Here is a 23,439-nt window from a genome sequence, read left to right as displayed (position 1 = left end):
TTTTTATTAAGCTTTGCTCGTTTTAACTGGCAGAAATAATAGTGACGATTTAATTATATAATTATTGGTTCTTCCGGAGGACATGGACTTTGACGATATGGTGGTTGAAACTCTGGCCAGCAATTGTTGTTCTGTAGTGTAGAATTCATGAGTTCCTTCCCCGGGCGGAGTGGAAAGGGATGGGCAGTCTCTATCCACCCGCGCCGCGATCCACTCATTAGTGAGAGGGTGTCAGGTGACAGGCAGCGGCAGTGTCCCGCCTCCCAGGTTTGTTTGTTTTAGGATTGTTACCCCATGGTCCGGCAGAAGTATGACTGAACCTGGAAATTTTATGCAAAGTTTTTTTTTTGATTGATTTTGGTAGCCTAGGATCTACTCTTTCAGGATCTGCCGGGTGCACTCCGCGCACCCTTGAGCGTTTTGAGAAATTCAAGATGGCGCCCAAGATGGCTGCCGTTTCAGATAATTCCTTATAACTCAGGAGGGGAACACAAGGCTCTACGCCTCACAGGGTGGTGGTGTGCCGCGGCGGGCATGCAGCCACAGAGTGACTTTATAAAGGCCTAACCCGCGTCCCACAGGAAGGAAGTGTAGAGTATGATCTAGAGAAAATGTGAAATACTAAGAAAAGTGTGAAGTATGGATAAAAAGTCAAGAATAAAAAATAAAAAATAAAATAAATAAATAAATGAAGCATATGGACAAGTGTGAAGTATTAAGATAAATGTGTGAAGTAGGAGAATCAGAGGAAGAGGAGGCCAGGGTAGTGCCCCCCTCAGTTAACTACTATAAATAACATTAAATAAGTAAATGAATAATAAATAAATAAATATGCACACTTGCGGTGGAAAAAACGGAAAATAAGCGAAGAACAAAACAGGGAGTAACCTTTAATATAATAAATGAAGGCTATAACGAACAAGGGAGTAACCTTTAATATAATAAGATGAAGGCTATAACGAACAAGGGAGTAACCGCCTCACTTAAATATAAGCAAAAGAAGGCTATAACAAACAAGGGAGTGACCTTATAAATAATGAAAAGAAGGCTATAATCAACATAACTCAAGAGTAACTTTGTTAGGCAGATCGCACTACTCATGATAATACATATGCAAAAGTGGCAGCACTCCTAGAAACAGGAGCGTGTGAGTTTTTAACGGATGAATTTATTAAATAATTAGGGCTCGCAGTAAATGAATGTGAAGCGAAACCCGTGAATATTGTCTCTGTGCAAAGATACCATATTGAAAATGACGATAAAAGACAAGTTAATATGGAAGGAAAAAGAAGTTTCCAAGAGTTATTGATAACACGCGATGTAGATTCGCCGACTCCTATTGTGTTGAGTACTGATTTTTCATGCAACACGAGATAAGTTTTAAAACATGGCAACTAAATAAGGAGCAAAAGAAACGAAGCTGAAAACTGATTAGATAAGGGGAAACCATGCCAATACAACCCATTATGCCAGGAAAAATATATCTTATATCTAGAGGTGAAGGATCTTAGCTAAATGTAGATGGAAATGAAGAAGGTCTCACTGAAAATAAGGCCGCACGTTGCCAAGCAGCTGAACCTTTGCAACTGCATGCATCTATTGCAGGGTACATAACGCTATAGTGACGCAACTACAGGCAAGTGAAGCTTTATTTGAGCCTTGTGTAAGTAATACTCAGGTTAGAGTCTTGTGCTCAGGGATAGTTAAGTTAACCCCTTCACCTGACAATCAAAGATCTTATGTCACTGTGCCGTATTTGGATATTGAAAGTGTGTAAAGATAGATGATAATACAACGTTAGGATTTGTGAAGCCTGTCACTCATGAGCTATACGCTGATCTGCCACAAGTATCTAGTGTACAGACCGCTGACACAGCTAAAACAGACTTGAAGCCCGCGGAGCTTGAAGTAAGGAAGAAAAGCCTCTATCAAATTGTTGACGCTAAATTCCCAAGTGAAGAGAGAGAATCAGGTTTTAAAGTCCTTAATAGATAAATATATAACAGTGTTTTCCACAGAACAAGAACGATTAACAATAACGCCCTATTTTTTTAAGCACCATCAAGCAAAACACTGATGAAGTAGTGTAGAGGCGTCCATATAACATTCCTATCAGTTATCATGACAGAGTAAATGAACAACTTATATCGCTCTAGCTACAGGGTGTGATTCGCCCTTCGCGATCACCCTATAATGCCCCACTTATTCCAGTGCCAAAAAAAGATGGAGTACTACGACTTTGTCTGGACTTCCGGGCACTTAATAAGACACTACGGGACGACCGGTACCCACTCCCTAATATAACTACCATACTCAATCAATTGGGAGATAGTAAGCTTTTTTCATGCCTAGACTTGAAACAGGGTTACTATCAAATCCCCCTAGACGAAATCAGCAGAGAGAAAACGCCATTTTCTTCTCCAGCAGGACATTGGGAATTTACTTCCCTCCTCTTTGGCCTAAAAACAGCCCCGTCCTGCTTCAAGAAAATAATAGACACTGTCCTTACAGGTCTATAAGGTAACAAGGTTCAGGTGTACCTTGATGACATAATTATCCTGGGCGATATATTTTCTAAGGTATTTTCTAAGGCTGGAGTAGGTAGGAAGACACCTACCGAACGGGCGCAAGCCACTCCCGGTGAGGTATATATGGGAGGTGAGAAGGGAGCTGAAGCCCTCCAAAGACCCTTCCCATGTCCTCACTAACCGTTTCCCTATTGTCTCACCAACACCGGAGAGTAGTTCAGCATGCTCTCTAAAGACAGATCCTCTCTTTATCCACACCACACTACATTCACACAACATATACACCTTTTCCCAAAATCAAAATTTCAAAATGGCGCGCATACCAAGCCTCAGAGTCCCCGACTGGGGGACCACAAATTCCCCAGGAGGACTCCCCTTCTGGCTGCCGACCCGAGAGGTGTCTTGATAACTCCTCGAACCTCTTTCTTCTCAATTTCTGCAACATTCGCGGTCTTCGCTCTAATTTTCATTCTGTGGAACATCATCTCTCCTCCTCTAAACCTCACCTTCTCTTCCTTACCGAAACACAGGTTCCTGAGGCTACTGACAGCAATCTCTACTCTGTTCCCTCCTACTATCCTACAAAGCTGGATGTTACGCCTATGTGCGCAACGACATCACTTGCTCTCGTGCCCACGACCTTGACTCTTCTGAATTTTCCACCATCTGGTTAAGACTTCACTGTCATTCTATTAATAAATACATCTGTGCTGTTTATCTCTCACCTAACTCTACCAACTATGTAAAATTCTTTGACTATTTGAATTCTAAAGTGGAGCACATCTTGACCCACTCTCCCTTCGCTGAAATCTCCATCCTAGGAGATTTCAATGTTCACCACCAGCTTTGGCTTTCATCCTCTTTCACTGACCATCCTGGTGAACAAGCCTACAACTTTGCTATCCTCAACGACCTAGAGCAGTTGGTCCAGCACCCTACACGTATTCCCGACCGTCTTGGAGATCGGCCCAACATTCTAGACCTCTTCCTTACCTCAAACCCTTCTGCTTATTCTGTCAAACTATTCTCTCCGTTGGGCTCCTCCGATCACAATCTTATTTCTGCATCCTGTCCTATCGCTCCTGTACACCCTCTGGACCCACCGAAGAGGCGATGCTTCTGGCATTTTGCTTCAGCTCGGTGGGACAACCTGAGGATGTACTTTTCCGATTTCCCGTGGAATGATTATTGCTTCCAGGATAGAGACCCCTCTGTGTGTGCTCAGCGCATCACAGAGGTGATTGTCTCTGGAATGGAGGCATACATTCCTCGTTCTTTCTCTACTCCTCACGCTAAAAAGCCTTGGTTTAATCACGCTTGTTCTCGTGCTGTCAATGATAGAGAGGTAGCTCACAAAAGGTACCAGAGCCTTCAAACTAATGCTAATTATGAACTTTACATTTCTGCCCGAAATCGTGCCAAATCTATTCTTCGACTAACCAAAAACTCTTTCATTAATAGAAAATGCCAAAACCTTGCTTTCTCTAACTCTTCCCGTGACTTCTGGCATCTAGCCAAACGTATTTCCTCCAACTTCACTTCTTCATCTTTCCCTCCACTCCTCAGTCCTGACGGCAACACTGCCGTCTCATCTATCTCTAAGGCTGAACTCTTCTCTCAAACTTTTTCTAAAAACTCCACTCTGGACGATTCTGGGCATATTCCTCCTACTCATCCCCCCTCTGACTCCTTTATGCCTGTTATAAAGATTTTTCAAAATGATGTTTTCTATGCCCTCTCTGGCCTCAATCCTCAGAAGGTTTGTGGACCTGATGGAGTGCCTCCTATTGTCCTTAAAAACTGTGCCTCCGTGCTGTCACCCTGCCTGGTCAAACTCTTTCGCCTCTGCCTGTCAACATCTACCTTTCCTTCCTGCTGGAAGTATGCCTTCATACAGCCTGTACCTAAGAAGGGTGACCGCTCCAATCCTCAAACTACCGTCCTATACCTTTACTTTCTTGTCTATCTAAAGCTTTTGAATCAATCCTAACCGGAAGATTCAAAAGCACCTTTCCACTTCTGACCTTCTATCTGATCGCCAGTATGGGTTCCGCAAGGGGCGTTCTACTGGTGATCTCCTAGCCTTCTTAACTGACTCTTGGTCATCCTCTCTTAGCCGTTTCGGTGAAACTTTTGCTATTGCGCTGGACATATCAAAAGCTTTTGATAGGGTCTGGCACAAATCTTTGCTTTCTAAACTACCCTCCTACGGTTTCTATCCTTCTCTCTGTACCTTTATCTCTAGTTTCCTTTCTGACCGTTCTATTTCTGCCGTGGTAGACGGTCACTGTTCTTCCCCTAAATCTATTAACAGTGGTGTCCCACAGGGTTCTGTCCTATCTCCCACTCTTTTTCTGTTGTTCATTGATGATCTTCTTTCCAAAACGAACTGTCCTATCCATTCCTACGCCGATGATTCCACTCTGCATTATTCAACTTCTTTTAATAGAAGACCCACCCTTCAGGAACTTAACGACTCAAGGCTGGAGGCTGCAGAACGCTTAGCCTCAGACCTTACTATTATTTCCGATTGGGGCAAGAAGAACCTGGTGTCCTTCAACGCCTCAAAAACACAGTTTCTCCACCTATCCACTCGACACAATCTTCCAAACAACTATCCCCTATTCTTCGACAACACCCAGCTATCACCTTCCTCAACACTAAACATCCTCGGTCTATCCTTAACTCAAAATCTCAACTGGAAACTTCATATCTCATCTCTTACTAAATCAGCTTCCTCGAGGCTGGGCGTTCTGTACCGTCTCCGCCAGTTCTTCTCCCCTGCACAGTTGCTGTCCATATACAGGGGCCTTGTCCGCCCTCGTATGGAGTATGCATCTCATGTGTGGGGGGGCTCCACTCACACAGCTCTTCTGGACAGAGTGGAGGCAAAGGCTCTTCGTCTCATCAGCTCTCCTCCTCATACTGATAGTCTTCTACCTCTTAAATTCCGCCGCAATGTTGCCTCTCTTTCTATCTTCTATCGATATTTCCACGCTGACTGCTCTTCTGAACTTGCTAACTGCATGCCTCCCCCCCTCCCGCGGCCCCGCTGCACTGGACTTTCTACTCATGCTCATCCCTATACTGTCCAAACCCCTTATGCAAGAGTTAACCAGCATCTTCACTCTTTCATCCCTCACGCTGGTAAACTCTGGAACAATCTTCCTTCATCTGTATTTCCTCTTGCCTACGACTTGAACTCTTTCAAGAGGAGGTATCAGGACACCTCTCCTCCCGAAACTGACCTATCTTTCGGCCACCTCTTTGGATTCTTTTAGGAGCAGTAGCGGGCTTTTTTTATTAATGTTTACTTTTTTGTGCCCTTGAGCTGTCTCCTTTGCTGTAAAAAAAAAAAAAAAAAAAAAATCATGCAGATAACTTAGAACAAATGCCGGAACGCTTAAAGGAAGCCAAACTGACTATTAGGATGGAGAAGTGTAACTTTTTTTAAGGAAAAAGTAGATTACCTGGGCCATGCCATCAGCTCAGAGGGAATAAGACCTCAATCTAGCAAGCTGGAGGCCATACAAAACATCCCGGCCCCCCAAACTGTTCATGATTTACAGTCATTTCTTAGATTGACTAATTATTATCGCAAATTTATTGCAAATTATTCACAAATTGTTGCTCCTCTTCAAAAAATTTACAAAGGGAAAAAAGATACACAAGAAAAAAAAAATTCCTCTCATGGACATATGAAGCAAAAATTGCGTTCTCAACCCTTAAAGATAGAATGCTTGATACAGTCACTCTAAACAAATTCCTGACTTTAACAAACCTTTCGTGTTTACTACTGACGCGTCCTACTACAATACTGGTGGAGTATTGCAACAACAGGATAATGATGATGAACTAAGACCTGTATCTTTTTTAGTATGAAATTGAACGCGGCAGAACAGCGGTACAGTACAGTTGAACGAGAGGCTTTAGCTGTAATTTATGGGTTGCACGTAAACCGCCCATTAATACTGGGTTACCCTATTGAGATCAACACGGATCACAGACCTTTAGTCTGGTTGTTACAGGTAGCTAGTCCCAACGGCAGGGTAGCTAGATGGCAGACTCTCATGAGTGAGTATGGTTTCACAATCAATCATTTGCCTGGCAAGGAAAATATAGTAGCATATTTTTTATCAACGATGAAGGCTCACAGGACACTGAGATTGAATTAGAAGGACACGCGCGATAATGTTTGTGGATGGGGAACAACAAAAACCGTGGAACACGTGGATAATGAGGGGCAAGGTATTGCACTAGTGCAGAAAAAGAAACAGGCGCCGAAAGATGAGAAAATAAAATGTATGATATGTATGGACCTGAATAGTGAGTGTATTGGCCACACACTTGACTGGAGTATTCAGGAGATTAGTGAGCTGCATGATGAGCAGCCAGCATATAAGTATGCTAAAAGAAGGAAGCCCCATGAATGAGATTGAGCAAAGACTCAGAGAAAAAAGGCATAATGTGAAGATGCCGCCCCTGTTAGAGGTACAGGTGGAAAATGTGTTATATTGTGTTGAAGATGGGCATAATGTGAGATGCCGCCCCTGTCAGAGTTACAGGTGGAAATAAATGATGTGTTTTAGTGAGTCCGTACGGAGAAGCCACTAAGGTGGTGGTTCTACCCCCAAAGTATTTCCAAGGCGATAACTCTGGCTCATTCGTCGCCACTGCAGGGCACGGAGGAACCAAAGTTACGTTATGTCGGTGTAGAAAGTTCGCTTTCTGGCCTGGAATGAAACGGGATGTAGAAAATTATGTAAGGAAGTGCGTCATGGTAGTCGTTTTAAAAGTGAGTTGGGAACTTGCACCCTGCTCCTTGGCGGCAATATCCAGACGTCACCGCTCCTTTTGGAAGAATACACATGGACCTTGTGGGTCCCATGGGTGTATCGAACAATGGGGTTCGATACGTAATGCCCATAGTTGATGTTTTTAAAAGGTATTTGATTACAGTACCCTTACGGAGTAAGGAAGCCCGCGAAATGGCAAGGGCGTTGTACGTGGATGTTGTTTGTGTACACGGTGTTCCTCAGACAGTTGTTACAGATCAAGTTTCAGAGTTCGTTAATTCCGTGATGCAGGAGATAAATTAGAAGCTACCTGTGCGACACGCGAATAACGGCTTACCATACAAATGGAAATGGAATAATAAAGCGCGCAAATTATACTGTTGTTAACATTTTGAGGAGAATGTTATAGGAAATGTGTCCGTTTGGGATATAATGCTACTTATAGACATCTTGGCCTATAATGCTGCGTATTATCGCACCATAAAGGAGTCCCCATTTTATCGAGAGAGACAGAGAGAGGATTTTTAGAGATCCTCCTGTACCCTACACTATGTTAGAAAAAAATTCAGCAGCCCTGGTATGATATTGACTCCTATCAAGAGGAAATGGTTGTAATTGCAAGGAAAGTTTATGATATTTACTCCTATGAAGAGGAAATGGATGTAATGCAAGGAAAGTTTGTGATATTTACTCCTATAAAGAGGAAATGACTGCAATTGCAAATAAAGTTTATGATAGATGCCAGGTTTACATTGAAAAAGGTAGAAAAGAAATAGAAAAGAAATACAAAGCTTCAAAATCAAAACTATCAACGTTGGAGACAGTGTTCCTCAAACGAGACCACAAAAAAAGTAAATAAAAAGTTGCAACCTATTTTTGATGGACCCTACAGGGTAATAGAGAAGATCAGTGATAAAAATTAGGAACCTTAGGACTAGTAAGGTTTCAACGGTCCCCACAGATAGAGTAAAAGTCCTTCATGAAGACTGCATCGATGTGCAGCAATGTCCAACGATTAGGCGAGCATACCCTTTAAATCCAGAGACAGACACTGATCTATTCTTTGCATTGCTCAACCCTGAAATCACTGAGAAAAATTCTACCGAAAATGATAACTCGTAGCGGAGAGGTGACTGCTACTCATGACACATTAAATAATGTTCGTTCTACAACAGCAATAAACAGCTGATGCACAGGCCCTACCTTCTCAGGTTACTCCCAAACTTTCAGAGCCACCTCGGCATAGATAAAGCCTTCGCTCTTCCTCTGCGGTACAAGAGTTACCTAATGTAGTGTCAAAGCCAATACAATATAAAACAAGGATAATGTATGAGGATGAAAAAGCAATAATTAAGCGAAAATATTACGAAGTAAACCACAGATTTATTTGACTCTTTCGGTGTAAGACTCAATGACACAACAGGAGTCCCCAACACGTGCTGGCCAAAGTTTCACACCAACATACTATCTATATTATAGTCCTCACAGACAGAGACTATAGTACTGTTTATTCTCACAGAAGATGTTTGCACTGCATTATATAAAGCACGGAATTTAACTGCTTCTTTAACTTGAAATGTTATTCAAATGTCACCTGAGTATCCAGCATAAAAGCAATAAAATACACACTCTTTGATTTTGAAAATGAATTCAGTTCATTGTTGCATCATCTAAGAAAAGTTTTAGGCTATGTGATGACTACTATTCAAAACAAGCTGCATGCTTCTATGAATTATAAAAATAAAAATAAACGGGAAATAATTATGTTCTTAACGATCCTTGTCTAATAACCTATTTGGTACTGCGACCCAGGCTCAAGTTGACACGATTCATGGAAAAAATAAAGTACTAGAGTCATTAACTGAGAAAGATTTAATATAGCTAAATGTTTATTATGGAAAAACTCAACATCGTTAAGTAATATGCATGCCATGCAATCTGCCTTTAATAGGCTATATTCAGCTGTAGATGTATTGAACCAAGTTGTGCGCCAATTTTCTATTGACTTTGGCATGAGGAAGAGAAAAAATCTCCTACAAGCATTGTTAAATTTTGACTAAGCATTGAGACACATAAGTCCAGGTAGACAAGATTTAAAGGTGAGTCTGCAGGCTTCCCTGCAAACATACATAACTCCAACTACTATGTGAGACCAACAGTTGTTAAGTACATTAGAGGAAGCCTAGGTTCGGCCTCCAGGTCTTTTATTCCCTGCAGTTCCTGATTTTTTAGCTTTATATAGGGATATGATATAACTGTGTCCTCCAGGACAACGGCTTTGCACGATTCTCGTAATTTCTATTTCACCAAACCTTTACGAGGAGATCCGCCTGACACCTTTGATGTCTTTCGAATCGACTCCCTTCCATTTTCTGTGCAGAATAGTACTTACTATCTTATGTATAGTATTTATTCAAGATGTATTGCCTTCAGTGAGAATAGGAAAATATACTTTCTTCTTTCTAGTATAGAACACTGTAACAAGAATAACCATATGTTAGTTTGTCCTCCCACAGACCCCGTCTATGAGGCTATATAGTCACGCAGCCTCTTGTGAATCGGCTGCTTTCTTGAATTGAGTCAGTGATCAACTTCTTCCACACAATAGTCTTAAAAACATTTCCCCCTATGTTTATAAAAGGTCCTGGCTACCGGACCTATTCACTTGCCACCCCCATCACTCTGACGCTCAAATGCACTACCAGTCCTGTAAACAAACATACTGTCAGCCTCACGGATAGTGGGATATTGACGCTACGGCAAGGTTGCAGCGCCTACAGCCCATCCCTGACACTTCCTGGACAAGAGGCAGTTGTGGAGGGGCCCCCCCATCACGGTCTCTCTCGCCCCTCTCCCTCTCCACCTCCCTACTCTCCAAGAATTCTTACAGGCCATCTTATCTGGTCCGTTTTGCCTGACCTTCCATCTTTTCGCAGTGCTGAGTCCATCCCCCTACAGGAGCTAACAGCTGGCTTGCAGCCCCTAAATTCTGTGGTCAAGCCGGATCAGCCCTTTCAACCCGAAATCCTTTGGTGGATTGTCTTCGCCATTGTCGTGATCCTGGTTCTTCTGCTGGTGACGTCTGCCGTGGGGTATTCCTATGTCCTGCGCTATGCACGACGACGCCTGCTTCCAGACTCAAGCCCACTGCAGACATTGAAAGGCGTCTCTTCTCCACCAACACCTGTGAGATCTCAGGGGCGAGATCTTCCGGAAGGGGAAGTATGTCGGAACCCAGAATATGGACAAACAGAAGACGACCATAGCAGCACAGTTAATTAATAGTGACCCCAATCAGAGGCAAATACAGAGTGGAGATATGGAGACAAGAATTGTAAATATGATAGGAGAGGGAAGGAAAGCAATTAGTCAGATATACAAAGTCGTAAACATCTGATAAGCACTAACACTAACAAGAGAGGTTATGGAAAATACCCAGACCCACATACAGAAAACAGATACCCAGTAGGCGTGGTCAGGAAGTGTGGATAACCATTCAAGAGGACTCTAACATGTCACGTGCGGTGTGACGAAATGCTATAAGCGAATAACTGAAAAGAGAAGTCACTGTGGGAGTGTCTTAAGAGTGAAATCACAAATAGTAGGAGAAGTAAACAATATAACATAATGAGCGAGCCAATGGTTGTTGACAGGAAGTATTGGCTACTGGTTATGTAGAAAATGAAGGCGTGTCAAAGATGTAGTTCCGCCTCAAGCAAGGAAAAATGTGACCTAGACAACAGTGATATGGGCAGATCGAGCCTTGCACTCGCTTCAAGCAGACTTAACATAAGAACATAAGAACGGAGGAGTCTGCAAGAGGCCGGTAGGCCTGTACGAGGCAGCTCCTTTGACCCTAAGCTCCCGTGTATCTAACCCCACCTAATATCGCTGTCCATGAATTTATCTAGTCTATTTTTTAATGTGACAATTGTATTGGCACTCACCACATGACTGCTAAGCCTATTCCACTCATCCACCACCCTATTAGTAAACCAATTTTTGCCTATGTCCCTGTTGAATCTGAATTTATCCAGTTTAAACCCGTTACTTCGTGTCCTACCCGGTTCTCTTACCAACAAAACCTTATGAATGTCTCCCTTATTAAAGCCCTTCATCCATTTATAAACCTCGATCATGTCTCCACGCACCCTTCGCCTTTCTAGAGAATGCAAGTTTAACTGTTTGAGTCTTTCCTCGTATGGCAAGTTTCTCAACCCCTGAATCATCTTAGTCATCCTCCTCTGCACCGATTCTAACATTTTGATATCCATTCTATAGTAGGGTGACCAGAACTGAACCGCATAGTCAAGATGAGGTCTAACTAATGCTAAATATAGTTTGAGGAAGACTTCGGGGCTTCTGTTGCTTACGCTCCTTGAAATAAATCCCAGTACCCTATTAGCTCGATTTCTAGCTTGAATGCATTGTGCCCTTGGACGGAGATCAGAGCTCACTAAGACCCATAAATCCCTCTCGCACCCAGACCTACTTATGAGAGTGTCATTTAAGCAATAGTTATGTGAGGGGTTGTTCCTACCTACACTCAGAATACTGCACTTCCCTACATTGAACTCCATCTGCCATTTATCCGCCCAGTCATATAATCTGTTGAGTTCACCTTGGAGAATACTAGCGTCCTGATCCGACTCAATTACTCTACCGATCTTGGTATCATCTGCAAATTTACTAACATCACTACTAATTCCTGTGTCTAAGTCATTGATATAAATAATAAACAAAAGTGGACCTAATACCGAACCTTGTGGGACCCCACTCGTAACACATCCCCAGTCAGATCTTTTACCATTGATTTGCACTCTTTGCTTCCTATTGCTAAGCCACGCCTTGACCCAGTTCAAAACTTTACCCTCTACTCCGTGAGCCTGTAATTTAAGCAACAGTCGTTGGTGAGGAACTTTGTCAAACGCTTTACTAAAATCAAGATAGATTACATCATAATTTTCATCTCTGTCAACCGCCTCAAATACTTTATTGTAGAAGGACAAGAGATTGGTGAGGCATGACCTACCTTTTGTGAACCCATGCTGCGAGTCGTGAATTAAGCTATGTTTCTCTAAATGCTCCCGAATGTTCCTGGCTATTATGGACTCCAGCATCTTCCCTATAACCGATGTTAAGCTAATTGGGCGATAGTTTGAAGCAACTTGCTACTCAGTCAGCTGAGAATGGCTGTTGTAATCTTAATCGTGAGTAGAAATTCGAGAATCTAAGGGAAACCGATTGTTTTGTCCTGGAGATTATAATGTAGGAGATGTGTTGTAGGATTGTGAGTGGGACAGGATTGTGATTATTTGTTTGCGATGTAAAGCAAAGATAGAAAGCACTGGGTGTGGTATAATTTGGTGCTTCCGTGAAATTGTAGTAGATTATACTATAGGAATGTGTTATCAGGATGTGAGGAGAGTATTTAAATATTGTGATGTAAGCAGAGAGAAACAAACCACTGCTTGTGGAATGACGAGTGTTATTATTATTGGCAACAACTGAGCACAAATTGTAGTATTATGTTTAAGACATGTCGTTTGTCATATGTTGTATCCATTGCTGAATATGCCAGCGTTATGATCGTCTGAACATAGAATATTGCCTAAGGCAATTACTTTCATTTAATTTTAAATAAATGTATATTTTCTTTTTCCCTTGTTTATCCCCGAACACCAGTCTCCAATAACAACTTAAGCCGGATCACGCTACCAGGGATACGAGACGGTGAGATCATTTATGGAGTAATTAATGAGTGATAAAAGAGTTGTTTTAATACAAGCTAATGTAAATTAAATAAAAAATTAAAAATTAAAATACAAGAAAAGAAGGGTCCAAAAGCTAACCAGTTGACAGTTACATAGATGGGCACACCATGAATAAGAACAGTTTTTGGAGACTCCTCCAAAGGCACCATGACCTTCACCTGAAAGCCCTGCGTTACAAGCTGATCGTATACTGGCCCAGTATCCACCGTCATGTCGGGAAAGTTTCGACCTTCCTTAAACAGCGGGTTGGCCTCTGGGTGCTGTTTGAGGAGACCCATGAACCACAAGTGCTTGGCAGCCGTCGTGTCCTGACGTGTGTTGAGAGGCCACAGCAAACTCCGTCGCTTCCTGTCCACCTTTCCCTGGTTAACAGGAACGTCTGCAGTCTCTGAGGTGTCCATACCGTGGGCCTTACTCTCTCCCGTTGCAGAAGGAAAGAGGGCCTCTCCTTCTGGGGCGGGGGGATTCAGGGGGTCAGCAGCAGGGGGCGGGGAAGCCTCGTCCGTGCGGGATTTTTTCTTATCTCGGCCCATGGCGGTGGCGGCCGCGGGAGGCAAGGAGGCTGAAGTGGCGGCGCTGTCGGAACTGGTGCTGGTCGTGCTGGTGGCAGGGCTTCGAGAGCGATCACTGGGTCCCTTCCCAGAGAGGGAGTAAGCATGCTCCTGGGATACAAGGCGCCGAGAACGAGCAATGCGACGTTTGCGAGCTTTGGGCCTCATGTGAAAAGGCAGAGTGGAGAGCGGCACGAAAACACAGCCGACCCGCCAAAGCAAACTGTCCATTATATGAGTAAATTATTTTCAGATATGTTCTTCTTCTTTTGACCTGTGTAACGCCTTCTCAGCACTTCTATGCTTCACAACATGCACTTAGTTACTTCACAGTGCACACTTATACACTTCACCCTGAACCTAAGTGTTTTTTCTGTTATTTTCTTCCCCTGACTTTGCTTTTCTATGCCCTTTTGTTAGTTTCCACTATTACTCTTTTCTTTTCACTTCCCGATTACGGTATCTCCTGTGCCAGGTAGGTATGCTGTCTTCTTCTTTTGACCTGTAACGCTTTGTATCTTCTTAGGTCCTCCTCCTCCTCCTCCTCCAAAGATTGCTCCCTCCCTATAGGAGAGAGCACGGGCCTTTGCCAAAGGCCGGGTGCCGACAGACCGACTCTATCGGCGATCGAAATCTAGCCGACCAAGTTGGTCTGTCGGCAAGGACTGGCGCGTCTCTGTTCTTAGGTCCTCCTCCTCCACACTTCTATACTTCACACCATGCACTTAGTTACTTCACAGTGCACACTTATACACTTCACCTGAACCCTGAACCTTCTTCTTCTTTTGACCTGTAACGCTTTGTATCGCTTCTTAGGTCCTCCTTCTCCACACTTCTATACTTCACACTGTAGTGTAGCGACTTGCCTGATGGGCGAGCCTCCCATAACTCACTCTGCGAGTGGGGGTACCTCTTTGGCTGATTGGTTATGGAGTGGCTCTCCCGTCTTTCTGGTCGCGGGTTCGATCCCCTGCGCCGGCAAAACCTTACCTTATCTGGATTAATTTCTCGTGTGTTTCGTTACACGCAAGAGGTCGTGTTGGAGTATCGAAAAGAGAAAATTCTGGCATTTCACTGGTGGTAAGGCGGTGGCATCCTCTCTTGTGATTCTGTTGTGTCACCCCGAGTGGGTATATAACAGGTAGAGTGATGGCCCATGCTCTCTGAAGTTCATAGAAAATGGGAAATCTCAACACACAGAAGTTAAACTAAATAGGAATGGGGAGCCGTGTAGTGCAGCGACTTGCCTGATGGGCGAGTCTCCCATAACTCACTGTGAGAGGGGGGTACCTCTTTGGCCGACTGGTTAAGGAGTGGCTCTCCCGTCTCGCTGGTCGCGGGTTCGATCCCCGGCGCCGGCAAAACCTTACCTTGTCTGGATTAATTTCTCGTGTGTTTCGTTACACGCAGTGGTCGTGTTGGAGTATAGAAAAGAGAAAATTCTGACATTTCAACACCATGCACTTATTTACTTCATATTGCACACTTATACACTTCACCCTGAACCTAGGTGTTTTTATGTTCTTTTCTTCCTCTGACTTTGATTCTCTATGCCCTTTTGAGAAGGTTGTAGCAGCCCCCTCACTTGTAGGTGCCAGATAGCAGGTGACAGAGTTGCCTAGTATCGGAATGGAGGATCGGCTTGTTGAATATAATAGCTGTAACGACAGCGTTATGAATGTCAAAAAGAGATATTTAGAAACGGTAGAAAAAATCAAACTAATAGGAGTACCCAGTTACGACTGTCAATGTATTTCTATATTTTTGTTTGTGAATATTTCTCCCTCTCCTTATATCTTATTTATTTCCTCTTTTTTATGTCTAATTTGATAATGTTTATTAGATATTAATGTTGGAAAACCTTTATTTATCACAGAAGAAATATATTTTCACAAAGATATGCATTAAAACAAACAAACAAAACAAATTTATTGGAGAGCGCGGGACACTCGGCTTTACTTGGATGACTCATAATTTGAGCTGTCAGGCCTTCTCAACAATCGAGACGGCAATGAGCTGGTATTATTTTGCGACAAAGATAAAATCGAAGGAAAAAACGTGAGTGCTGGGTCAGTAAATATCTTGCACGTACGTGTGAGTGTAGAAGAAGAGGAAGTACTTCAAGACCGAAGGGTTTTAATTTTGTTTAGGACTGCCTATGACGTACCTATTCATATATATTTTTGAGGAACTGTAGAGCATCCTTCCGTTTCACCCTGTCTTTATAGTCTGCGGAGCTAGCCATCCAGACAAGTAGATGAACGATAATCCTCAATAAGTTTATATTTTTTTTCATTGGACCAATCCGCCATACTGGCAATACAAAGGAGGACATGAAAATTAGAAAACACAAGGTATATTAAACCGTGGCTGACGGGCGACTTGCACGAGTCTCCCCGTCATGGATGGGAAAATCTTGCGCCTTCATGTGTCTGCGCACGTTGGCCTGTGCGCACAGACTTGAAGCATGCCTTACCTTGCTCCGATTCATGCCTCTGCTTGCCTCTTCATGCAATAGGCGCATGCCTCCTGTGCGCACGAAAGGTTGCACAGGTCTGAACGCGCTTTTACACTGACCTGCCACACTCACTCCTCTACCTCACACCTTGATCACATGTTTTGGCTGTTTACCTAGATCCAATTCTCACTGTTCCTACGATCCATTTTGGAAACTTATTTTATAGTAGTAGCAGCTCGAGGGCAAAAAAAGAAAAAAAAATTGAATTGACCAAATTACGAATTGATGTTTTGTCTCTAGATTCACCTTTTTGACGTCAATATCCCTGGTGAACTAGTCTTGCAAGAGTCCAGCTTCTTCACTCCTGGCAACACCTTGACCACCTTTGAGCTCCCCCACTGTAAGATTGGTCTCGGCATCTGTTACGACATGAGGTTTCCAGAAATGGCCCGACTTTATGCAAAGTTAGGTGAGTGCTTACATTGTGCTGCATTTGCCAACTCTTTTGCATACTACTTGTTATGTTTGTCATTGCCTACTGCGTATTTGTTATGTTTGTCACTCTTTCTCTCCTACATGTTATGTGCTGAAGTTTACAAATCACATGTTCGTCTTCTGTGCTTGTTCCCATTACACAATCCCGTGACGTCAGCAAGGTTAGCAAGGAGACGTAACATCCCAATTCCTCTTGTACAAAGCATTGGTCTCAGTCTAGTACTGATATTCAGTGCATAACATACTCCCATTTAGCGTTCTGGGACACAGCTTGTCACCTTGCACGTGGCAAGGGCTTTGGTAGAATTTGTCCAGCAGTTCCTTGGTATGGCTGATGGGTGGGTGACAGCCAGGCATGCAGTAGTTTTAATCTGTAATTCTTATCGTTATTTTGGGGTCTAGTTTCCTGCCTAAAAATATCTGAACAGCTGTTTTTAAATCATAGATGTGCCTTCAGGAATCCAGACTTTTGATGTTCTGACTAGTGGCATTCGTGGGAAATGACTTATGCTTTGTTTCAAGGAATCGATACATTTACTTGTGCTAATAGGTATAGTCAGCATACACTAGAGTGACCCAGAAGCCCTGCCCCCTCCCCTCTTTCATAGCTATGGGAGATGACTGGTTGGGTGAAAAAGAGTTTAGGTTCTAATGGAGCAAGGGTGAGGGAGGAGGCAGGGCTGCTGGACAAATTTAATGTATAATGACTGCATGTAGTGACTGATTCATTCATCTGATATCCCCCAACCCCTGCATATAGAAAATGGACTGTGAGCTTTCTATTTTATTTCTTAATGCAAAAATGTGTATCATACAAGTAAGGTTTAACATGGATTTTTTTAGGGTGCAAAGTGGTGCTGTACCCCGGAGCTTGCAGCAATGTCACCGGCCCGGCCCACTGGCAGCTGCTGCAACGAAGCCGTGCCATCGACAACCAGGCGAGTGACGCTCCTTTTGGTGTTTAAAAGAGACGTCTTGTACACGGCTGTGCTCTGGTGGCAACTGCACGAGCCCCGCTGTGTTGCTGATGATTGCTGGAGGCGTTGCCTGTCCCATGCCACAAGGCTGTTAGTGCTTCAGTTGTGTGGCTCCAGCCCATGACATGCATTTACCTACCTTCTACTGTTGGGAAGTGGATCTTACACCATCACCATATCAGCAATATTGGAGAAATAACAAATATCAAAAGTGTGTAGTGATGATGGGATCCGGCTTGTTTTGCTGTGTACATCCTTGACTTCTGAACAGCTGTTTGAATACCGGCTGTCAACTTTCGCCATCAGACTCAATCTTTAATTCTCTACCGCCAGGTGTACGTGGCGAACGTTTCTCCCGCTCGCAACACAAACCATTCTTTCGTTACCTGGGGCCACTCCTCGATTGTCAACCCCTGGGGGGAGGTCATCGCCACTTGTGAGGAAAAGGAGACCATCGTCTATGGTGACCTGGGTGAGTGTGACCTTTTTGATGAATAAATATTTGGATTTCAAGACTGTTCCTGATAGTCATTTCCACACACAATAAATAAAACCTTACCATCACATACTACAGTGCCTTTTCACCATATCTCATACCTTCCATATGGTCTATATATACATACGGTCCCAAACAGATACTCATATTGAAGTTGTAGGTACAAACAACTTACAGGAATAATTTTTAAATGTAGCAAAATTTGTATTTCTGGGACAACTCCCTTCCCAACCCTGCAGCAAGAGACACATGCATTGTAATGACCACAGTACTCAACGGATGGCAGTGGCCCCTGAAGGCAGGACATTCTAGGACAGGGGAACATGTCTACACATCACAGCTTGGGCATTGGGGGGAAAAGTTCCTTCCAAACCCTGCAGCAAGAGAGCATTGTAATGACCACAGTGCTCAACGGATGGCAGTGGCCTCTGAAGGCAGGACATTCTAGGACAGGGGAACATGTCCACACATCACAGCTTGGGCATTGGAGCCACAGCATGTGCCCGGTGTCCAAACATCACATGCTCTTTTTACAGGATGAGCACTCCCACATGGCACAGTGAAGGGTTGAAACTTTCTAGTCACAGAATGCTTTGCAAGACAAGAACATGGCACTGAAAATCAGGGGCGTATTTAGGACCTTGAAACATTGGGGGCTTAAGCCCAGCCCAAAATGCTGAGTGGTTGTAGGCGAGAGAAGCCCGGAGGTTTTTGGGTAATTCTGAGGCCTCTCTGACATACATTAGGGTCAATTTATGTGTTATTGTATTTAGCAGTAACATTGAAAATATGGCAAGTGTGTCATAATAAAACTTTCGAGGTCATAATCGAATTATGGTAAAGCATAAGCACATTACTGTAAAGCGCTTAAGACTGATGAATCATACATATAAATGTACTGTACAGACAACTTCTAATTAAAATTTACTGCAGAGGACAAGGCACTAAAATCTGATGAAAAGCAATTGGCCCTTTTTACAATGTACTATAGTAATATAAGGAACATCTGAGTAAGTGAGCATAAAGTAATTAGCAATCAGAAACTACCATTTTTAACAAATTCATCTATTTGTTTATTTATTTATTGTTACCAAGAAGATTGAAACTACAACTCAGCACTCATACACTTAACCAGAGGCGGGCAAGTGCGGTATTTAGTGCGGTACTACCGCATCACAAAAAAAGTACCGCACTACCGCAAACTTTCTGAAAATACCGCACTACCGCGGACCGCACTAATAAACCCTGCGGTACTTTTTGCGGTACTTAGAAAACCATCGAAGACATTTGCAGCGCGGCATGCTCACAGAAATGTTTTTTTTAATTTTTTTATATACATTGAATCGGACTCAATCAGTCAATCGGTATCAGTCATCAGAATCAGTGATTCAATCATTCTGACTTTTCAGTTATTGTTCAAAATTAAATACTAAATGAATAACTCAGAGTAAATATGTTCGTCACTCAACCCAAGGCGGCGCGCCATGACTGCCTCTGACGATGACTGTACATGGCAGTGAACAACAGTACAAGCAAGCACTAACATGATCGCCGCTCAATCTCATGTCCCGCACAATTTTTTCTCTGATGCATAACATTAACATAGACCATAGTACATATTATATCTGTTTTATAACTTCATTGTAACTTCTCTATTTTATCATTCTCTCTCTCTCTCTCTCTCTCTCTCTCTCTCTCTCTCTCTCTCTCTCTCTCTCTCTCTCTCTCTCTCTTCAATGTAGCCAAGATCAATATTATTTGATTATAATAATAATAATAATAATACATTATTATTATTATTATTATTATTATTATTATTATATTATCTCCACGTTGAAATTTCCACGTGGTTTCTTCGCTGAGGCATGAGACACCAGGGCTTACAACTTTCCCATGGTAGCCGCTAATTAACAGTTGCAGTTGATGTGTTTTGTCTTAATGTATTGGACAGTTTGAATAATGTTTCACTCTTCCTGCCATGACTTTCCTATATTAGTAATCTTTCGCTTTCGCTCAAACGCTGGAGAATAGTCCTCCCCTTTCTTCCCTCCTCCCCTTCCCCTTCACTCCCACATATCCCTGCAGCTGCACCACCCTTCCTTCCGTTCTGCCTTCCTTCCCTCCTTCCTTCCCACCCCCCACTTTCTCCTCTCTCACATGACGCTGATCTCCTCCTCCCCCTTCCCTGTCCCCTCCCTCGGAAAGTTGCATTCCCTTCCCTCCCCTTCCTCCCCTTCCCGTCCTCTACTCCCCTGTTCCCCCTTTCCTCCTCTCTTCCTCCCCCGGTCCTCCTTTTTTTTTTTTTTTTTGTATCTCACAAGTTATTAGTTAGTCAATGGATAACCAGGATAGGCACTGAAGTATTTTTTTTTTTTTTATAGTGACTACCGCTACCGCAGTACCGCACACCGCATACCGTACTGGGAAATAAAAAAAATGGGACCGCACTACCGCAACCGCAGTACTCAGGAAAAAAGTACCGCACTACCGCAACCTCACTACTGATTTTTCAGTACCGCGCACACCTCTGCACTTAACTCTCTTGTTTTTTGCTCGTAAAAAAAACTGTCCGTATTTGGAAATTAGACCGCCAACACGTTCAACATAATACCCCTTTTTTTAATAGGAAAAATAAGCAATTTATTTTGTAAATAATATTAGTATTAATGGTAGCCACAACTTAATTGTTCACAGTCCAGCGGCAACGGAACGATCGATTTATTTTTTTGCTCTTCTCACCTAAAAAAGAAGAAAAAACCTTTCAGCCTTTAGCCTTATAGGAGACGTATTGTTTATCCCATTGTCATAGCCTAGGACCCTAGGTAATCACATCACGACAGTAAATAATGTGGCCTGTCAGGTTTCATCTCCTGCAACCTACTACTCTATTACTGCATTTTTATAAATTTAGATGCTGATTTTCACTCCTGCCATGTCATCAGTTCCTGCAAGTTTATTAAATACAGGGTTAAAGACGTATTAAAAGCTTTTACTGTAATGCTTTTAACTTATTTTTTATATCAACGAAATTCGATCTCGTGTAATTGTCACCACAGGTTTTTGCCCACAGCAAAATATCACTAAATTACCTCTTGAAATTCGTTAAATAATAACTGGATCCTTTGGAAATTGGAAAAAGCACGGTCCCTCGTTCCACTTCGAACTGCTGAATGCTGGAGCAATTCGGTGCAGTGTACACATTTCCCGTCATTATATAGTATACATAACTACCATATTTTTTTAAGGAGTTAGTATGCCTTGGTGACAAAAACGTTTGAAAACCCCTCAGCTGGACTATGGCTACTAGCTGGCTGGCTAAAGAGCCCTCTGCTTCACCAACCTAAGCTAACAGACAATGTAAAGGCAGCGGCAGTCTCCCGTCATGACTCATCTGCAGTTGCAGCAACAGCAGGAAGTAACTCTTCCTCTGCCTGCTCTTGCCTTGCAGGCTGCACCTCATTGCCTTGGTCCCCTTTCTTTTTGAAAAAAACTGCTAACATTCATAGCCTCAGACACAGGTCTTGCTCGCTACTACCAATCAACAAATTATCTCGCCCACACGTGTGCGCGGGCCGGGATACCCACCTTGGCTGGCGCCTGTCACGGTGGCACCACTGCCTGACTGATGGCCGTGAATACGTGACAGGAACGTGAACCGGACGGGAACAAACATAATCTCCGTATGGGATCTATGAAATCTAATTTCTATTACTAACAGCTTAACAAGAATTAACATTTTGTATTAGCCTGGTTGGGGCAATTCTTAAAAAAAAAAAAAAAAAAAGAGATCCAGGGCTATTCATAAAACATTCGGGGCTATAGCCCCGAAAGCCCAGGCCTAACTATGCCACTGCTGATACTCAAAACACAGTCTTGAGATAGCGTTGAGGTATTTGAATTATGCCATAAATTTACATGTCCTATGATACCTCCTCTTGCTGCTAGACCATCTCGGGTTGGATATTTGGTACATTGCCATACTGGGAATCACACTGATTTTGCCCTATTCCAGACCTTACGGCATTGTGTAGTAAGGATCGAGACATTTCCACAACAGCACTAACAAGCCCTAAACCCTTTCAGACATGGACTACGTGGATAAGGTGCGACAAATGATTCCTGTCCTCAAGCAGATGCGAGACGACGTCTACGAGGTGACGGCCAAGTAAAAACAAGAGGCCATAAGGTGTTATAATAATAATAATAATAATAATAATAATAATAAAGGGTTTATTTGGTTGCGGCAGCCGTCAGGCTGAAAATTTACATATTATAAATACAATTTTTCTTCGCTAATGAAACAAGTACAAAAGAAGAGGGACGGGGAATGGGAGTTGGGGGGTTGGGGCGACGGAGCTTGGGGTGGGGGAGGAGGGCGGTGGGGAGGGCAGGGCGGTGGTGCCGAGCGCGGGGGAAGGTGCGGTCTCTTCAGATGACGGTGAGGTCAGGTCAGGTGTTAATCCTCATGTCAGACGCTGGGTTCAGGTGACAGACGATGGTGGTGGTGCAGGTGGGCAATTTGTGGGGGTGGGTCACTCAGGTATACCCAGGCTTAGTAGGGAGGTCCTAAGCTCTTGGGGCGGCGAGACACAGGTGGTGGGTGCTGCCCGGCTGGACGGGCTGGTAGATGTAGTCGTGGGAACAAGTGCACAGCGTTGATATAGTTGCTGTACATCTTGCTCCGAAACTGAGTGACGAGACTGCCACACTGCCTGCCACCTGAACTGACCTTCCCCTGCTGCTGGGTGACCTAGATGATGGTATCCTTCGGATCTTGAGGGTGTCGGCTGGGACGCTGTGGATGACGAGGCGTTGGCGACACAGCTCGCTATCCTTCCAGCACCACTAACACACTGCACTCACTGTATGTCTATACATTACAACATTTCACAAAAAAGTTCTTTGGAGTGATGAGCTCCTCGAAAGAATGAAAAGGGGCGGGGAATGGGGAGCGAAGGGAAAGGAAAAGGGTCAACAGGACGACCCTGTGGCTGCTATGGGGAGCGCCATGTGACACGTCTTGACCCCGTGAGAGGTTAAAACCATGGTTTAAACCTATAAAAACAGTGGTTTAAACCAACTAATAAAACTTTTTCTTCTCCTTTTCTTTAGTGTGTATCTTTGTTAGTGTCTTAAGTATTGTGGTTTTAACTATATGTAAGATTTTAATTATGTACAGCAGGGTTGGCGGTTAAAACCAGGGGTGTCAAACACAAAACCCTTCGAGGGCCAATCCATCCTCTGAAGTACCGTCATGGGGGTTAACAAGGGTAGAAAATACATTGACAAGATTGAAGTTATCGTGATACCGCGGGCCATTTATGACTATCCCGCGGGCCATGAGTTTGACAGCCCTGGTTTAAC

The 23,439-nt window shown here is 43.3% G+C and overlaps 2 protein-coding genes across 2 annotated transcripts in view; both read left to right on the top strand.

Annotated features, from left to right (window-relative positions):
* Window positions 1-17,675, top strand: part of LOC126993957 (omega-amidase NIT2-like) — a 31,018-nt gene extending 13,343 nt beyond the window's left edge. The window contains exons 2-3 of the mRNA XM_050853184.1: window positions 16,408-16,576; window positions 17,446-17,675. Of these exons, the coding sequence (XP_050709141.1) occupies window positions 16,408-16,576; window positions 17,446-17,567 (291 nt within the window). The 3' untranslated portion in view covers window positions 17,568-17,675. The remainder of the gene's footprint in view (window positions 1-16,407; window positions 16,577-17,445) is intronic.
* A 29-nt stretch (window positions 17,676-17,704) lies between these two features.
* LOC126993953 (omega-amidase NIT2-like) lies at window positions 17,705-22,291 on the top strand. Its single transcript, XM_050853181.1, has 3 exons — window positions 17,705-17,734; window positions 17,886-18,051; window positions 22,159-22,291. Exons 1-3 carry the CDS (start codon window positions 17,705-17,707, stop codon window positions 22,242-22,244), a joined length of 282 nt encoding a protein of 93 aa, XP_050709138.1. The 3' UTR covers window positions 22,245-22,291.
* The last annotated feature ends 1,148 nt before the right edge of the window (window positions 22,292-23,439 follow it).

The sequence above is a fragment of the Eriocheir sinensis genome, unplaced genomic scaffold, assembly GCF_024679095.1.
Source record: "Eriocheir sinensis breed Jianghai 21 unplaced genomic scaffold, ASM2467909v1 Scaffold7, whole genome shotgun sequence".
Classification (NCBI taxonomy): domain Eukaryota; kingdom Metazoa; phylum Arthropoda; class Malacostraca; order Decapoda; family Varunidae; genus Eriocheir; species Eriocheir sinensis.
Note: the sequence above shows the minus strand (reverse complement) of the source record. Positions and strands in the feature narration are given on the sequence as shown.